The sequence below is a fragment of the Felis catus genome, chromosome D4, assembly GCF_018350175.1.
Source record: "Felis catus isolate Fca126 chromosome D4, F.catus_Fca126_mat1.0, whole genome shotgun sequence".
NCBI classification, from domain to species: domain Eukaryota; kingdom Metazoa; phylum Chordata; class Mammalia; order Carnivora; family Felidae; genus Felis; species Felis catus.
Window position 1 is genome coordinate 61,283,150 of NC_058380.1, and position 19,165 is coordinate 61,302,314.

At 48.6% G+C, this 19,165-nt stretch overlaps 1 protein-coding gene across 3 annotated transcripts in view; it reads left to right on the forward strand.

Annotated features, from left to right (window-relative positions):
- Positions 1 to 18,575, forward strand: part of COL15A1 (collagen type XV alpha 1 chain) — a 108,249-nt gene extending 89,674 nt beyond the window's left edge. For all 3 annotated transcript variants that reach the window (XM_045043847.1, XM_045043848.1, XM_006939312.3), the window contains 12 exons: positions 1,498 to 1,543; positions 3,669 to 3,749; positions 4,156 to 4,205; positions 4,308 to 4,409; positions 5,327 to 5,471; positions 8,564 to 8,628; positions 9,983 to 10,111; positions 10,259 to 10,318; positions 11,059 to 11,118; positions 14,877 to 15,062; positions 16,368 to 16,483; positions 17,489 to 18,575. In XM_045043847.1, the coding sequence (XP_044899782.1) occupies positions 1,498 to 1,543; positions 3,669 to 3,749; positions 4,156 to 4,205; positions 4,308 to 4,409; positions 5,327 to 5,471; positions 8,564 to 8,628; positions 9,983 to 10,111; positions 10,259 to 10,318; positions 11,059 to 11,118; positions 14,877 to 15,062; positions 16,368 to 16,483; positions 17,489 to 17,702 (1,254 nt within the window). In that variant the 3' untranslated portion in view covers positions 17,703 to 18,575. The remainder of the gene's footprint in view (positions 1 to 1,497; positions 1,544 to 3,668; positions 3,750 to 4,155; positions 4,206 to 4,307; positions 4,410 to 5,326; positions 5,472 to 8,563; positions 8,629 to 9,982; positions 10,112 to 10,258; positions 10,319 to 11,058; positions 11,119 to 14,876; positions 15,063 to 16,367; positions 16,484 to 17,488) is intronic.
- Positions 18,576 to 19,165: the final 590 nt, after the last annotated feature.

Genomic DNA, 19,165 nt, shown 5'->3' on the forward strand with positions numbered 1-19,165 from the left:
TGCAGCCCAGGGCCCGGGAACTCTGGCATAGAATGCAGATGATATGACCCACTAAGACGTCCAGGGGGCCTGCTGGTCTATGTGAGGACGACATCAAGCCAGGTCATGTTTACACCGGTCGCCTGAAGGGAAACATAAAATGTCAGTGCTGGAGGGACGCTCCTGAGAGATGACTGCATTCCTCCTCCTTATCATACAGAAGGAGAAACCGGCAGCCCAGAGAGGCAAAGGGTCTGCTCGAGATTCCTGGAGAGTTTGTGCCCAAAGCCCCTCTCTGCTAACATGATTGCAGGTGTCATGGGACAGCACTTAGCAAATGTGAGAGTGTTCTAAAAATGTACTGCAATTACCACGACCTGTGCTAGGACCCTTTCCAGTGGCCACAACCTTTGGGGTCATGAGATTACAGAAAAGAAACCAAAGATGAGCTCAGAGCATTTTTGGTGAGCTTTTGATTTCACATTGCCTGGCTGGACACCATGGGGCTTGGGCATGGACATTTCCTGATCAGCTCTTGAAACGGACACTTGAAAAACAAATGCTTTCTGTCACGTCCATCATTCTATAAGCCGCCTTGTAATTTCGGCCCCTTCCTGACACCACCATGATTTCTAGCCACATGGGGACCGGAGGAACCCTATCAGCATAGCCACAGGATACCAGCTGGCCACTCCAGCCTACATCCTTAACTTTGAAATGTCTTTTCTGGGGGATTCTCATCTGTTCCCCCCATCTTCTCTGGGTGACCCCTGAGCAACTTGTGACCCTCCACCCAAAAGTAGGAGGATCCTGGTGCCAGAGGGATCATTTTGATTCCACATATCAACTGGGAAAAGGGGAAGTTGGGTATTAAAAGCAGGGTCTCCAGTGGCTCTGTTCTATAGAAAAGACAATGCAGGAATCTGGAAATGAACTGGGAAGGAATATTATCTAGGACAACTTAGATGTCAGACCCCTAGCACTTAATGGGGAGTCTAGAATAGCCCTTCCAACCAAATGATAACCCCCCCTTATTCATTACCACTACCGTTATCAGCTCCTGTTCATTATGCACATTCTTGGTTATACACCGTAGCGAAGCTAATGGCTGTGTAGCCTCACACCTGGGTCATCACTCACTGGGATGCTTGACCTCTCACACGAATCAATCCTAAATGATAAGAAAGCAGGCCAAGAACGCTCTGGGTTGGCTAAATCAACACTGTCGGGATTTGTTGTCTTGCAGCTTTGGGCTTTCCCTTCGCACAGTTGTTCAACCAGTAGGTCTCACCTCCCCCCGCTGGCTGCATAATGGGCCGCCCCGGTTGAAGGCCTGGGATGCCTGTGCAATGAGGGCTCCTGGGATTCTGGGGGTTCCAGAGCCAAAGAAAGGCCTGACTCCGTGACATCGTGCCTCCTACCACACACCCCCGGGACAGGGGACAGTGGCAGCTGCCTGTGGATGCAAACACCAGGACACGGTTGGCACCTTATGACCTTGCCTTTCTCTCTCTCCAGGTTGATACCACTCATCCTGGGAATTCAGAACTCATCACCTTTCATGGTACAGCTTCTCTTCTTCACCTTCTGTTTCTGTGGGACTTTTCCAGACCCTTGTAGCTCTGCAGAAGGTGGTCTCCACTCCCAGTGCTGGACCTAAGACTCATGGTGGGGAAGATCTGGCTGCATGTGGTGGGATCAGGGGTAGCTGAGCCAGCGCTGTGGGACTGGGCACCTCTCTTCGGTTTTGTCACACATCTGTATATTCTATACATCGTGGCTGGGACTTCCAGCCAGCAGGAAGTACTCAGGTTGGCTGTTTATTTGTTAATTTGTTCATAAAGCATCCACCGAGACCATAGTGTGTGAATCTATCCCGTGCACTGGGCAGATGAATCCTACGCCATTCTTGCCACCCGGGCCCTTAGACTCCCTTAGACAGAACTATTTTAAAAATCATTCTAATGTAATATACCAAGAACTAATACAGGGAAGGGCTATGGGAGCTCAGAAGACCTTTGCTTCAAAGTGTTTTTGGACCAGCAGCATTAGCATCTCCTGGAGGCGTGTTAGAAATGCAGCGTCTCAATCGCTTCTCGGGCCTTTGGGCTAAGATCAAGTGTAAGATCCACTGCGGACCTGCTGAATCAGAGGCTGCACTTTAAGCCCCCTACTGTGTCTGCACAGGAAAGTGTGAGAGGCGCTGGCTCTAGGTATCCGATTAGTAAATGTCAGCAAGGGGCATAGGCCAGGAGACAGGAGTCTGCAGGGGAGCAGTCGCTCTGGTCCCCTGTCCCCACACTCTCTCTCCCTCTGTGTGTCCCTCAGACTGAGAGGTCTGAGCACTTGCAGTTTAAACAGGGAAAAGTCATTTTTTCCCCAATACTGACCTCTGGCTCTGCTCTGTTGTCCATGGCCCGCCAGGCTGTGGTCTTCCTGATGATATCTGGCCCCATGGGTTTTCTGTTGGTTTTGGTTATAAGGTCCAGACTGTTTCCACCCTCCATGCTCAGATCCAGTTCAAGGCTCCCCCTGCCCCTGGTGCAAGGGGGACCTTGGGGAGGCAGGGTAGAGCTGGATTTGCTGTCTCAGATCCCTGGTGTTTCCCCCATCCCCACGGGGCCACTCTGGGAGACAGGGGAGGGAAGAGACCTTTCTGGACAGGACAGCCCCTGGTGAGCCTGTGTCCTGCTACTTACTGGTGGTTGTTACTCCCGCTTCGTGAGATAAGCAGCCACATCGGTGGTGGTGATCGAGCTCACCATCCCCTTCTCTGGGCTTCACCACTCCTGTGATCTCACCAGGGAGGGTGGAGGCGCTGCTGCCCTGGCCCTGTGATTGCATCTCCCAGGGGACCCCCAGCTGGTGGCGTTGGGCCTCTGGTACTCACACTCCTCCCGTGCCGGGAAGCCTGAGCACCCAAACCCCATCTCTCGGCCCGAGAGCACTGCTGGGTCGATCTGTCACATCTCTTGGGAACTGGGAATTCGGAGATCTAGTGTCTACCCCACCCATCAAAGTGGGGAAAGGGGATTGCTTCCCTTTCCCAATGTTGAACTTCTGGAAGGCTCCCTCCGTGCCTCTCCCCCACTATAAAAGAGTTGGAGAGAGAGAGAGAGTGCTTCTCACAAATCCTGAGGGGTGGCGGTGGGGTACACAGTTGGCATCCTTCCAACTTTGTGCATGGAATACTTCGCACCCTTATGGTCCTCTGAGGGAACCTGGAAGGTTCCCCTCCTCCCCTATCCCACCATGCCACACACACACACACACACACACACAGATGAGATGGGACTGGAGGCCTGACTGGGTGTTGAGCCCTCAGGCTGTGTGCACGAAGCTGTCTGAGACAGAGTTAACTGTAGCTTCTGCTGGGCCCCCACTGTGCATTGCTGGCACCTTAGAGACAGCACTTACTGCCTCCTGCTTCACATTACCCTTCACCGTGTCCATCTTCCCACAGAGACCGAGCTTTTGAAGGTCAGGAATTGCATCTGATGTATCTACCTCTGCCCTCCCCATAATTTAGCAAACGATTTTATACCCTCAATAGGCCTTTGTTTATTGAGTGGACTTTGCTAAAAGGGCTCAATTTGAAAACTTGTCACAGAAACGTTTTATATAGAATGAAGGTGATTTTCCGCAGTATTTTTTTTATATATATAAAATATGTGTGTATTTGATGGCAGGTGTTAAAGGAGAAAAAGGATCCTGGGGTCTTCCCGGCTCAAAAGGAGAAAAAGGCGACCAGGGGGCCCAGGGACCACCAGGTATTTTATCTCTTGTTCTGGATCTTGCCTTTGATTTCTGTTCCTGAGAAATCCAACTGAGCTAGAAAGTAAGACGGATCATATTATCACCCTGACCACAAGCTCCATGGAGTTCTAGAGAGACCCAGTCGTGGGTCCAAGATGGAACACTGTCAAAAGAGACCAGAAGTTCCTGTGCAAAGCAAGGCCCAAAGAGGGCCAGTGACATGCTCAGGATCCCACAGTGTCTGGGTTGTGGGGCCCAGCCAAGGACTCGTTTCTGCCTCCAAGGCCAGTGCCCACTCTGTTAGCTAAACCAATGTGGGGGCACTTCCACTGGGGAATAATGATGGATGCCAAGTTGGAGAGTTTATTTTTGAATTTCTGAGATTACGGTGGTGAATTTTACACAGCACTTCTTTTTCAGGTCCTCCTGTGGACCCGACTTACCTGAGATACCTTCTAAACAGTTTGAAGGTGAGTATCTCTCTACCAGACATTTGGCCTGTGTTTCCAAGTTCTCGGGCTCACGGTATGCACTGGTTCGCCTTACTCTTATTGAATGTTCTCTGCTTGCAGGGGGAGAATGGAGACAGGGGGATCAAAGGAGAAAAAGGAGACTCTCATGGTGACTTCTTTGTGTCAGGGCCTCCAGGACTACCAGGAAGTCCCGGCCTGGTTGTAAGTAGTGATTTTTCCTCGCCATTTTCCTCAGTGAGTCACAGCCTTCCCTGACGCCCCCCAGTGGGACTAGGCAGTTGGAGAGTCAAGGGTCTGTCACAGCACCACAAGCTGGAGGTACGAGTTGGGCATCGGCCTCTCTCCCTCGTATTTACTTACCAATAGGGATGTTGGCTGAGGACCATGGAGGAAAGGGAGCTGGCCATGGCCATATGCGTTCAGGTAACTTCCAGGTCATTAACCACACTGCCTTATTCATGTCAATGGTGGAAAATTTGCTCAACCCAAGGAGTTACTAACTAATGGTGAACATATCAGATAATAAAGGCAGAATGGAAGGTGAGGGAGATATTTTTAGAGGGGCTATTTGATTCTTCTGAAATCTCACGAAAGAAGGAGCCCCTAGATAGGCTTGGTCTTCTTAGGATGCCAGGTTTCTCCAGCTCACAAGAGAAATTCAAGTTATGTCTCCAGTGAGATTATGACCAGATCATGACCCTCAGGAACCAGAAGCAAGCCCTGGTCCTGGGCAGAGCTCACCATGAGGGCAGACTCCAGCAAAGCCAGGAGACCAGGATTCTACTTCTACCTCTGCTGCTAATTTGCTTTGACACTTTGGACAAGCCCTATCCCCTCTCTGCGCCTGGGTTTCTTAATCTGTGAAATGCAAAGTCTGGGCCCTCCAGACTCCAGGGCTCTCTGGGGTTGTATGCAGTGACATTGAACATAATGACTGGGTTGCTGTTCTTTAGGTCTTACACCTGAGTTGTGCCTGGATTGGAGGATAATGATAACAATAGCTCGTATTTATTGACTTTTTACAAACATCCTCACACAAAGAAGAGCTGGGACTTACAGTGATTACTGGGACTTACAGTTGCTTTCTCTCTTCTGTTACTATGCTCTTGCCTTGACAGGGGCAGAAAGGGGAGACTGTCGTCGGGCCCCAGGGACCCCCTGGTGCTCCTGGCCTGCCTGGGCCTCCTGGCTTTGGAAGACCTGGTTCACCTGGGCCACCGGGCCCCCCAGGGCCACCAGGACCACCAGCTATCCTCGGAGCAGGTTAGTACTGTGAATGCCATCCCTGCTGTTGAGCTCAGGGTCACCACATCGGGCAGGCATGTCAGAGCCACACTGTATGACAGAGAGCTATTTCCAGGTTGGAGCTTTCTTTCTTTCCTTTTTTTAAAAAATTGATGTGTAATTCACATGCCATAAAATTCACCCATTTAAAGTGTACGCTTCAGTGGTTTTTAATGTATTCACAAGGTTATGCAGCCATCACCTGTCTCTAATTCCAGAACATTTTCATCACCCCAGAAAGACACCCTGCACCAACTAGCATTCAGTCCTCATTCTCTCCTCCCCGCAGACCTGGGCACCTGAAGATTCACTTTTTATCTCTCAGGATTTGCCTACTCTAGACATGTCCTATCAATGGGATAATAACAATGTGTGGCCTTTTGTGTCTGGCTTCTTCCACTCAGCATCCTCCATGATGTATTATGTGTCAGTACTTCGTTCCTTGTTATGACTTAATAATCTTCCACTGTGTGGACATAGTACGTTTTGTTTATCCATTCATCAGTTGGTGGACATTTGGGTCGTTTCCACTTGTTGGCTATTAATAATAACACTGTAGGGATGCCTGGGTGGCTCAGTTGGTTAAGTGTCTGACTATTGGTTTCGGCTCAGGTCATAATCTCATGGTTTGTGAGTCCGAGCCCCGCATCAGGCTCCTCTCTCCCTCTCTCTCTACCCCTCCCCCATTCTCTCCCTCTCAAAAATAAATAAATAAACTTAAAAATTAAAAAAAAAAAAAAGAATAACGCTGCTGTAAACATTCATGCACAAGTCTTTGTGTGGACATATGTTTGCAGCTCTCCTGGGCGTTTACCCAGGAGTGGAATTGCTGGGTGGAAGAATGTATGTTCACTCTATTTCACTGTTTGAGGAACTGCTAACCTGCTTTCCAAAGTGGCTGTGCCATTTTTGCGTTCCCACTGGCAGTGCACAAAGCTTCGAGGCTTTCCTCATTTTCACCAACACTTATTATTGTCCTATATTGTTTATTCCAGCCATCACTCATTCAGGTGCAGTGATATCCTGCGGTGCCTTTCCCTGAGGTCTAATGGTGTGGAACGTCTTTTCATGTGTGGGTGGAAACTCCTTGACTGCTTTGTCAATGCTTGGCCCTTAAGGGACTTGACGACCAGCACTGATTCTAACTCTATAAAAACTCTCCTTACCCATAGCTACCTCACTTCCTCAAATAAAAATGGGTGGGGGCCATTTGGGTGGCTCAGTCAGTTAAGCATCCAACTTCGGCTCAGGTCATGATCTCAGGGTTCATGAGTTCGAGCCCTGCATCAGGCCCTGTGCTGACAGCTGGGAGCCTGGAGCCTGCTTTGGATTCTGTGTCTCCCTCTCTCTCTCTCTGCCCCTCCCCTGCTTGCTCTCTGTCTCTGTCTCTCTCTCAAAAACAAATAAAACATTAAAATTAAAAAAAAAAAAAAGGAAATGTAACTCCAACTAGCTTAAGCAAAAGGGAGATTTATTGGACGTGAAGGAGGTGAATCATTAACTTATCGGAGGGGCCGGCATGCAGCGGGACCTCAGGCACAGCCGGAACCGGGGACTCAACCCCTGTGAGGATTCTCTGGCCATCTCTTGTCATGGCTTCTCTCTGTATGCTAGCTTCATGCTTCTTCACCACAGACCACATCCTCTGCATGAAGGGAAATATGGTTACTGACAACTCAGAGCTTCCACAATCAGCTAGAAATCTTGGCCTTCCTTCTTGGTGTTAGTTTGTGAGGTCCCGGGGTGGAGGACGTAGGATCGAATTCTGTCTAACCCATCCTGGCCCAGATACCCAACCTTGGGCCAGTCACCTGTGGCCAGAAGGTGCGGTCACATAACAACGAGGCAGTGCCTCCTGAATCCAAATGGTGGTAGAGGGGATGGGGAAGATCTTAAGAGAGGGTGAGGATACTAGTCCCACAAAAAAGGAAGGTGCTAGGCAGATAAAACCACAGGTGCCAACATAACCTTGAAGGATGAGCAGGAGTTGCAGGAGGGGGAAGGATATTACAGGACGTGGAGAATCGGTTGTTCATAGCAGCTCTGTATGGGATGCTGCCCACGGCTCCTCGCTCCGCTGAAGGATTGCCCCTCAACGTAATGCCCACAACCCACAGTTTACAAAATGCTCTCATACCAATTATCCCATTTAATCTTCACAGCAACCCCGGGAGGGAGAGGAAATGGATATTACTATAAAACTCATTTCATGGATGAAGACACTGAGGCTCAGAGAGGTTAGAGACTTGCTCGAGGTCACAAATCCTAGTGGGAGACGAGGCTGGGGTCCAAATCCAAGTCCTCTGACCCTCCCCTCACTAGACGTTCACCACCTATGTCGTGATTTTCAGGTCCTGTGCCGGAACTGCAGACCTGTTTACGTGACTTGGAAAATCTCGTACAGTAATTTTACTGGGACTTGTGAAAACATCCTTCACTGCCAAGAGCTTTGCAGATTTGGGGAGGTTACAGAGGTAGAAGGAGAGCACAGCCATGTGCATTGTTCTAGGGGAAGAGGGCACTGACTCTTCAAACGCTGAGAGCCCCTGGTTGGGTGCTATGTAGTGTGTATCTTTTCTCGGTTCTCACCTCAGGCCAGTGAAGGAGAAACGCTTGTTTACATTTCACAGGTGACGAAACTGTCGCTGCACTACCCCGTCCTCCTGAAGCCCCAGCACCTTTCTTCCTCTTTCTGAGCCTGCTGGCCTCTGTGTAGCAGTTACTGGCTTGTCTCTAGGGTGAAGTAACTTGCGTGAGTCAGGACATATTTGGAAACTCAGCACAGGCTGACCTATATAAACAACAGAAGCACCAATAATTTATTCACTTACAAAACCCAGAAGTCCTAGCGTGGCTTCCTGCAAGGCTACAGTCAAGAACCCCAGATCTTTCCCAAACCTGCCAATGTGGCAGAGTCCCAGGCTGGGCCCACAGCCCCCTACAAGATGCAGTTGCAAAGTGCAGAGCTCCGAATAAGGTGGTGAACACTCCCCTCAGTGACCAGCAGACATCTGAGACACTTTTCAGAGAGCGTGCTTTTTTTGTAACTTGTCTTTTCTGCTTTGTCTTAGCTGTGGCCCTTCCAGGCCCACCCGGCCCTCCAGGACAGCCAGGGCTTCCCGGATCCAGAAACCTGGTCAGTGTTATTATCAGTGTGTATTCTCTCTTCTGCTCTGGGTGGATTTACTTAGAACTTCAGCTGTAGCGTTTAGGGACCGGCACGCTTTTTAGGTAAGAATTAGGCCTCCATGGCAATAGAATCGGTACAACTCCACATTCGGAGGGCATGTATTACCTCTGTAGGTGACTTATTAAGTAAAAAGATACAGACTACAACACCATTGATGATTTTGGTTCCACGCTCCTGATCCTTAATTCACTAGACTGTAACAGGAACTGATTGTATTACATCAAAAAACATAAGCACGAGAGTAGAAACAATATGGCAGCAGGTCCTGTGCTGGTCAGATTGGCCCTGGGCAATTCAGCCTTCTCTCTCCTGCCAGAGGATGGCTCTTGCACATTCATCACCCTACACACCACTGGCGCAGGGGGGAGGTAGCACTCAGACCCTATTATGATGCACAGGAAGAGGGACAAATACCTCACAAGGATGTCAGGAGTCCTGGGAATGCTCTTGGATCTTGGCTGGATTTAACTGGAAAATTTGGCTGCCAGATGAAAAAACCGTCCGGCAGACGACGGAATTTTGATATCTGGCGCCTTTGGGGGATTTCTGAGCCATCTTGCTGCACAAAGTCATTATTTTCAAGGCTAGGTGAAAATTAATATTTTATAATCTTTCTCAGTTGAAACGAAAAGTAAAAGCTCTCTTGGACTGGTAATTTCTTTAAGACTTGATGCTTTTCGATAGATTTCTGCAGCTTCTATGTCTGCTCCTGGATTTGCCAAGTTGGATGTCGAATCTTCGGCCATTTCCTAGACAAATTGCGGACCGTGATTTTCTATCATGTATTTAATGTTACAACTACCCAGCTGGGCAAAACGGATTCAAAACTTAACTGGCATCGCTCATTGGCTTGCCTTTCTTATTCCAAATGAAAACAAACTTGAAACTCTTTAAGGAGTAGCATGAGGTAAACGCAATTAACGTCAGTGCTGCTAAGCGGCTCACACAAAGGAAGTGTGCTTTTCGCAGAGCTCACCCGCGACTTCGCTAATGCCAAGACTCCACAAAGATAACTCTGTTTACAGCTTTTTAATGTCTTTGCGCTCACGGAATATTATCTTTCTGTTCTCATTTATTTATTACAGTTTCGATTTATGTTCTAAGCCAGCTCATGTTTTCGTTTCCTCGAAAAGAATATCATTTGGTTATTAACCAAGGTACATGTCTCTCTAAGGCACAGTGAGCCTTTTCATTGGCTCTCGGGGATGGCGCCTGTTTGCATTTGCAAAGGCCGATTTTTCAGATGGTACCACCGCTCTAATGGTGACTGCATTGTCTGGAATTTAAAATTTCCTGACAGGTTACGGCATTTAGCAGCATGGATGATATGCTGCAGAAAGCACATTTGGTTATCGAAGGGACGTTCATCTACCTGAGGGACAGCACGGACTTCTTTATTCGTGTCCGAGATGGGTGGAAGAAATTGCAGGTAATTTTTAAGCTTCTCTTAACAAAATGCCTCCAAATCCCCTCTTAAAAACAACAATCGACCCCTGGAAGCACCATTTTTCTGTTTTGAAAATAGCCCAACAGTTTCTAGCTGATGTCTCATTTTCAATGTCCTGTTTTCCTTAAGCTGGGAGAACTGATCCCCATTCCCGAGGACAGCCTGCCGCCTCCTGCGCTCTCCAGCAATGTGAGTGGTTGCCCTGCCTGACTTCTCGCTCCCTCCCTCAGCAGCAGCAGCTTCTGAGTCCCCCTTGCTGTCCAGAACCAAGCTCTCCAAGCTCTGGCCAGCCAGCTCTGCATGGTTTAGTATCTGGTGGAAGCCCAGAGATTGCCAAGTGCCAACAGAATGTTCTCGTTAGTAGAGCAGAGGAAGAACTGGACCCAGAGGCAGGAGAGCTGCTGTTTCCACATCATAGCTGAATCCTCTTGGGCAAGAGGCTTGCCCACTCTCAGCCTCAGTTTATGTACCCGTGAAATGATGGCCGGCATAAGCAATCTAGAAGAGCCCTTTAGTTTTTGCACTCTGAGATTTCTTTGCCTGGGAACGTTGGCAGCTTCCATTGTCCCTTTTTCAGCCCCACAACAACCCTTTGAGGCAGGCCTTGTCATCCCCATTCTGCAGCTGAGGAAACCGAGGCTCTGAAGAGTTGACTGTTCTATTAAGTGAATGTGTTGACTATGAAACATGGGTCTTCCTCTTCCTTGGTTCAGTGTTCTCTGTAAAAGATTTGAGAATATCCCCTCCCTTTCTGAGGATCATTTCTGCGTGGGGACATGAAACTCTTGGCAATTAAGAGCGGCCCCCAAAACAATGGCAAGCTATTTAAAGTATCTATTCAAGAGACATCACTCTTGAACCTCCGTGTACTCTGAAGAACAGTTTGAATGCATATTCAGGACTGTTTGTTTTCGTCTTTCCCATAACAGCCCCATCAGCCACAGCCTCCACTGATGTCTCTGTCAAGTGTCAATTACCAGAGGCCTGCAGTAAGTATAATTCATGCATTTATCCTGCAGATGTTGAGCTATGTGTCTACTGTGTGCTAGGCCCCGTGCGTGGTACGCAGTTCCCACCCTCAAGGTGCATCTAGACTAGAGAGAGGGGCAAACAAAAAAACAGGTAGTTACAGTAGTGTGGTAAGTCATTGGGGCAAGGCCAACAAAGGGGGCTGGGGGTGTGAGGAACATCAAAGAATTCTGGCATCTTTAGAGGGGGTGACCTCTACACTAAGGCCTAAAGGAGAGCTGAGAGAAGGAGGGACCCAGGTGGGGGGGTAGAGAGCGGGCATTTGAGGCAGAGGGGATTTGGAACAGAGGGAGGCAAGAGAGAGAAGTGTGCTTTTGTGTAGTTTTAAGTATGTCAGTCTGGCCGAAGAGGCAGAGCTCAAGGTAGAGAAGGGAGAAGGTGAGTCTACAGAAGGCAGAGACTTGTCATCGAGAGCTGGTAATCCTAGCTAAGGACTCTGACTTTTTCCAGTGGGCACTGGGCAGCCACTGAAGGGTCTTAAACAAGAAAAGGGTCTATAAGATTGGCATTTGAGAAATTATCTTGGTTACAGTGTACAAATGAGTTGGAGGGAACAGGACCAGGGACCCAAAGACAGTTAGGTGGCTGTTGTTTTATCTGAACCAGGATCACAGCAGTGAACACGTAGAAAAGTAGGAAGATTGGAGAGAAAGTAAGGAGATAGGAGAGTGACAGATTAGGTCACTGGTATGGAAACGGGGCAGCAAGGATGAGGGAAATCAGGAATGATGCCCAGGTTTCTGCTTGGGTAATTGAGTGGTGCTGGTTTCCTTCCCAAGGATCATTTTGTTACCGGAATTAAAATTCTGACCCTTTTCCTTCACTAGCTTACGTGAAGATTTTGTTCAGATAATTGCAGGAACCTCCTGGCACTCAATTCCAGGAAGTACAACTGGGTCTGTGGACTCTTGTCCCTGCTGTTAGTCTGCTCCTCTCCCTCTACAGACCAGCTCCTGCAAGGGTCTTTCTTCCCGCCTCCCTTCCGCCCCCACCCCAACGCGCAGATGTAGGTTACATCCACAAAGCTTGCACACACCACTTTGGGTTGCCATGGCGCTGATCCTGGCCTCCGCTCCATGTGATCTTGCAGCTGCAGAGCCCAGTGCTACCTCACCCCATTCAGAGTCTGGGGAGAGGTAGTCTACATGGGTCCCCTTGGGCTAATTGCCCACTCCCAGCCAGATCAACAGCAGCCAAGAGAAGGAGATTGACCTAAGGCCACTCTTTTTAGCAAGCGTTGTGGGGACATTTTCGAAAAACAAGCCACGGGCTCGGCAGCCACCAGAAATGGGTTTCCTGCAGTGCTGCTACTTGTCAGGCAGGACCTCATCCGGGGCCCACTGAGTGCGGGCACCTGTGGGAGCCCTGAGTGGAGGCCACCCGGAGGGAGGCAGATAAGGGGCCTTATCTGGAGATACAGATCTGGGAGTCTTCAACCGAGCCCTGGCAATGGTGACGGAGGGCGCTAGGATTCCCAAAAGAGAATCTGCACCCTGAGAAGAGTTTGGACTGTGAGGAGCAGAAGCAAAAGGAACTGATGGAAGAAACGTGAGAACAAATAGAAGCCGTAGCCAGAGAGCAAGAAAGAATGCCAAACAAGGTAGAAGCCAGCCGCGTCACATGCTTCCAGGAGGTCCATCAAAAGAACTAAATGGTGTTCTCCAAATTTAGAAGCCAGAGAAAAGCATTTCTGGAGCGTGAGGGGGTGCCGACGAGATTCCCTCTGCTTGAGGAATAAATGGGAGGTGAGGTGAGGAAAGAGAAGCGTGTGTAGGTAACCCTACCAAAAGCTCAGCCGTGAAGGGGAGAAGCTAGGGCAGCGGCTGAAGGATTTTTAAAATAATATTTTATAAATTCTAAAGTAATCTGTTTTATTAGAACATTTGGACGATAAATAAAAAGAATGGAGAAGGAAACGGGACATGGCTGTAACTTTACCAAAACTACAACCATCCACAGACTCACCCTTTTAACATTTGATTGTTGAAACATTCTTGTCTTCATAAAAATGATAGCGTGTTCGTCATAAAAAATGTTCTGGCACTTAGAGAAATATAGACGTAAGGGCACCAAAGCCCCCAGTCCCACCATTCAGAAACAGCCATCATTCCAGACAGTTCTCTATGTATTTTTTTAAGGAAAGAGAAGTGGAGACAGGTGGGATTGGAGGCATGGCAGGGAAGCCCTGTGCTCACCTCTGCACCTTTCCTAGGTGTCCCCTGGTATGGGGACACCATCCTCCTGTGACTGCCCTTGGGTGTGGCCACCAGAAACCCACTGGTTGGAAGATGATGAGACCAGAGGGCCTCTTGCCTCAGGTGCTACAGTCTGCAGATACATGGGAGGGAGGAAGACAGAGTTTGTATGTGAGGCTACAAGTCTGGTGGCCTGGAGGTGGTCGTGGTGAGTGAGCAGCATGCTGTAGCCCCCTCCCCATGCTAAGGGCTGCTGCTAGGAGGGCTGCAGGGGAAGTCTCATCTCAGTTGGAAGGGGTGGTGTGCTTGACCTGGACCTCTATCCAGCCTGGTGATACAGGCAAAACAAGGATGAATAAAAAGGAGGAAATTGGGGGATGTGGCGAGCTTGGAGTCTGTTCTCTTCAAAATGGGCAGGAAGGGGATGGTGAAATGGAGAAGAAGGTCCAGAGACGGGCAGGGACTGCGTGGAGCAGTCTGGATGTTGTACTTCACGGCAAGCTGTGCCCAACCGGGTGGACGCTGGAGGAGCAGAAGAGTGCCAATATGGTGGCACTTGGGCCACAGAGATGCTTGGTGCCGGGTCTCATTCAGACCTGAGAGACAGCGCAGATGTGCGGAGAGAAACACCGACCACCTCCCACCTCGCCACACAGGGCTCATTTGCATGCCCTTTGGTTTGAGATCGTTTGAAATATTTTTCTTTTCTGGAGACTTGGGCACAGGGTCTGCACCAGCCCTCCCAGCTCTATGCTGGTGAGAGGACAGCCACTCCTGAGGTGACATCGAGGAGGGAAAGGACCACTCCTGGACACATGCCACAGAATGTATTTCTCCAGAGGGCACAGCACAAAGGCCGGGAATGAGGGATGGGTTTTGAGGGAGGAAGTGTGGGAGAAAACAAGACTATGGAAGGACTTTTATTTTGGCTGCTGACCAAAGTGGCAGGAATGCAAGGCTAGAATTACTGTGCGACCCCTAGTTTCTAAAAGGGTCTGCCCAGCAGTCTTAGCAATAAATGTCCTGACCTTCTCCTTTCAGTGCCTTTCCCTCTGGGCCTCTCACAATCAGCCCCAGGCCTACTGGGGAAGTAGAAGAAAGGGCAAGGTCAGAAAGCTTGGTGTAGCTCTGGGATCCAGGACCAAAACCACTCAAAACCCTCCTGGAAGCTGAACTAGGACATACCCAGAAGCTTCCAGCAAATGGCCTGCACACTAGATTCAGATCTCTGAAGTGCTCTGTTTTGTTTTGTTTTTTGTTTCATATATGGAAGAAATTTCCACCATTTAGAGCTGTTCAGAGAGCTGAAGCAGCCTGCCTGGGATCTGAGCTCTCCTGCCTTGGAGATAGATGGTCAGGCTGGGGCTGGAATGCCACTGTCAGGTGGAGGCTGAATATGATGACCTCTAGCGCCTTCCATCCCAGCAAGTCTGGGATCTTACTAGGAACGTGAGATGGGTGTGGGGGTTGGGGGTTGCTTTTTAACTAACTGCACTGTCTTTTCTCTCACTTCCCTTTTTCAGCTGCACTTGGTCGCTCTGAACACGCCATTTTCTGGAGACATTCGAGCTGACTTTCAGTGCTTCCAGCAGGCCAGGGCTGCGGGACTGTTGTCCACCTATCGAGCATTCTTATCGTCCCATTTGCAAGACCTCTCCACGGTTGTGAGGAAAGCAGAGAGATATAGCCTTCCAATAGTGAACCTCAAGGTGAAAATAAATATTCTTCCCATTGTCTCCCGGGCACACTGGTCTCCACAGAGTCTGTAGGCAACTGCCACTTCCTGACACCATCAGAAGTGTGCTGGTCCGAGACCTCACCTGCCTCTGATTGGCTATGTGACTTTGGGTGGGTCAGTTTAACCTCTCTGTGCCTCAGTTTCCTTGTATTTACAGTGGCCCTTGGACAGTACGACTCTTGGGGCAGACAAAAGGAAGGAATAATAATCCCCTCTTTCACTTACATAGCTCTTAAAATGTTTACTGTATATCCATTATCTTAACAGATACTTCCAATAAAAGAGGGAGTTGTTCTTTCCTCAGGTTGTCAGATGAGGAAACTGAAGCTCAGAGGGAGAAAAGAGTTTGCCCGGAAGTCACTACCAACCAGAATTCCTTTCCTTGACTCGCAGTCCAGGGCCGTCAGTTCCGCCCGAGGCTGCTTTCTGTAGGGCATTGACTGGATGGCACCAGAGAAGACCTACTTAGCACTGGTCCCAGAGCGGAGCCACGTCATCCTGCACCCTACTTTGGTCCTTTCCGCATATCTAAGCTGCCCAAACCTGCCAGACATTTCTCTGCCCCCTTTCGCTGGCCAGGCAGGGCCTTGTAGGCCTCCCGTTATTCCATGGAAATAGCTGGCTCCTTTAAGGCTACAGAGGGACAGCTCAGTTACTGCTCAGACCCATCCTGGATCCTGACCTCTCCCCATATCTCAAAAGTGCTTTGAGACCCTTAAGTCCCTGTGACCCCAGTGCTCCAGTTTGGTACCTTGAGGCTAGCAAGTTCCATCCTGACCCCATAGCTCCCATAACCCCTTCTCCTGAGGTTCTCTTCTGCCACATTCACCCAAATTGTTGGTATTCTTAGAATACAAATAACTGAAGGCAACTGGGCTCCTTCAGGAAAAGAAGTAAGAGAGTCATCTCTGTATCACCCACAGTGTAGATTGACACAGGCCTGGCACAGATTTGGAGTTTGGTGTATATGTATAAAATTTTTAAGATAAAAATTAATGAAGACATGAAACACACTTTGGTTGGGGAGCAGCCTTCATACACATATGATAAGAGAAATTACCACAAGAAATAGGACCATAAAACCAAAAGGGTTCAGGGATGGATGATGAACTCAAACCACAAACAGCTCCTGAACTCCCACTCTGTCCAGGCTCTGGGATTGGGGCTGGTGGCTTTGGTGTGAGGTGGTGTGCGGGCCTTGAAGAATGAATAAATAGCCAGTCCATTTGCAGGCTGATGGCAGAAGAATTCCAATGTAGCATTTCTATCTCCATAGGGCCAAGTACTTTTCAATAATTGGGACTCAATTTTTTCTGGCCACGGAGGTCAGTTCAATACACATGTTCCAATATACTCGTTTGATGGCCGAGACGTGATGACAGATCCTTCCTGGTAAGTAAAGGTAGAAGCCCTCAAAGTATATGGGGCTATAGACTGTTTTAAGAGACTTTCTAACAATGTGATGCTTTTATCAGCTGCCCCTCTGGGCTGTTGCTAGACTGAGCCTCAGTGAGCCAGCTGAGGGCCATGGAGAGAGTCCTGGCCTCGCAGCCAGGGGACCTGAGTCCAGTACCTTAATAAAGGACCTTTCCTGGTTCTCCCACTCTCTGAGCCTCAGCTGCCTCGTCTGTAAAATGGTCAAAATAATCACATCTATCCCCTAGGATTGCTGTGAGCATCAAATGGTAAGTATGAGACTGTCCAACATGCAGTAGGCACTCGATACCTGGTAAGGAACGCTGTTCTTAGTGACCCTTTAACCCTGTGCTGTGGGAGCTGTGCTCTAATTCTTTCAATACGTGTGCTCATTAAGATCAGAACGAACTGGCAAAGCTTTCCTCAGTGTCTACCCTATGCCAGGCCTGATGCCCCCCTTGAAAGGCACAGTAATAAACTACATGACCCCATGCCCTTACAATGCTCGTGGTCTACAGGGGAAGACAGACACGAACCAGCTACAATTCTGGACAGAACACTGTGATTGTAAAATGGAGAAACAGATAAAGATGACACAAGCACAGAGGAAAGATTCGTCCTTGTTTGGGGCTGACAGTTAAGAGGGCTTCCTGTAAAAGGAAGCATTTAATGGACTTTGGAAGATGAGAAGGGGTCACTGATCTGAAAATGAGAGAGAAGCTACTCCAGGCTAAGAGACCTTATGAGCAAAGGTTCAGATTCACAAAAGTGGAGAGTCTGATCTGAGAAAGTCCAAGCTGGGTCTGGTCGGAATACAGGATGTTCAGCTAGCCGAAAAGAGCAACTTTCCAAGTGGTGGGGTCTGACCATGAAGGACTCAGGAGTCTGACTTGGTTCATTACTTAGGCCAGCTTGTTCACCGATGGGATAGGCCACAAAGAAGTGACATGTCAAAAGTAACGTGGCACAATTCTTTTGCAGGCCCCAGAAGGTCATCTGGCACGGCTCCAGCACCCATGGAGTACGTCTTGTGGATAAGTACTGTGAAGCGTGGCGAACCGCCGACATGGCTGTCATGGGACTGGCCTCCCCACTGAGCACAGGGAAGATTCTGGACCAGAAAGCATATAGCTGTGCTAATAGGCTAATTGTTCTGTGTATCGAAAACAGTTTCATGACAGATGCTAGGAAGTAATGACCCTCCAATGATTCTTAAGAGTTTTCCAATTTTTCGTATGTGAAGAGCCAACACTGAAATCGAAAATGTTTAAATGTTGTAAATATTAATTGTTTATTACACATCCGTCACAACAGCAGCCAAAGAAAACATACCTCAATACACTCAAAACTGAAGACATAAAGGACTCAGATCAAAAGTAAAATCTGATCCATCTATCGGTGCTATAGATTCTGCAGGAGACCCCATGCAGTGTGAACACATCCCAGCACGGTTAAGAGCGAGTTGAAAACAAAGGCCTTGGCTTTCTGCCCACTGCATCCTTCAGAAAGTAATTTCTTCCTTTAACCATTGTTGTTGAGTGTAAGATGTCCTTCATGTTTTCTCACAAAGTCAGCGTTTAGAAATGTTACCCTAAGTTATGTGCAGACCGAATGCTTTATTCTTCATACATCCATAATATACATCCGTCCTTTGCTGTTCATACAGAGACACAGAACTGCTCAAATGATCCTATTTGTATTTTCTGATATTACCAGACCCTAATGTTTATTTCCTAAAATATTTTTGCCATCATGCTTTAGGAGTTTTAGATTTTTACACAATATTTTAGTATGGCATCTGTTTATATAACTCCGACTTGCTGGAAAAGGTTAAACTCCAAATTATCTGAAACTAGAAAAGAAATAATGTGTAAGACTACCTTTCCCTTGGCAGGCCCTCCCCACCCTCTGCCCCAGATTTTATGACTTTTGCGGGGCAACTCTCGAATTATAACGGCGTTGAACAAACAGGTTCATGAGGATGAATTTTCTGAGACACATATATCTTTGTGCTATATGCTTTGATTTTTTTCCATGTAAGTGAACATAAAAACGTCTTTTCCAGGTGCTTTCTTCTGTTTGACTCTTTTCCCCTAGTTCCTTTATTCTCCACCACTGATGTGGAAGTGGCCCTGGGGTGGGTTTGCTAACCCTGCCACTGCTCCACAGCCCTCGGGAGATGATCAGAGAACAGGAGCATTTCCCGTCACGCTCCTCCACCCCTGCCTGTTGTCTCCCACTTGGAGGGCGCAGCGTGGGGTAGGGCAGAAGGACCCCAGCGAGGAAAACAGGGTGAACTATGACTGTTGCAGTGCGTGACCTTGGGCAAGCCCGCCTTGTTTTTTCAAGGAGGTTGGGATAAAATAACCATATCAGCTCCCAGTTATTAAACATCAGACTTATTATAAGGCCCATTTACCTTTCTTAATAACCCTGCAAGGTAGGTATTTTTAGCTCCACTTTATAAATGGAAAAAAAAAGTTAGGGCTCAGGAAGTCCCTTGTTTCGGGTCACCCAGCTGGTGAGTGGTAGGTCTGTGTCAGATCTTTGCAAGGAGCCACTGCACGAGGCCTCCTGTCTGCTCCCTCCAGCTCTGAGTCTGTGGCGCTCTGGCTCTTGGCTTGACCCTGCAGAGAAGCAGAATCACCAGGCACGGGG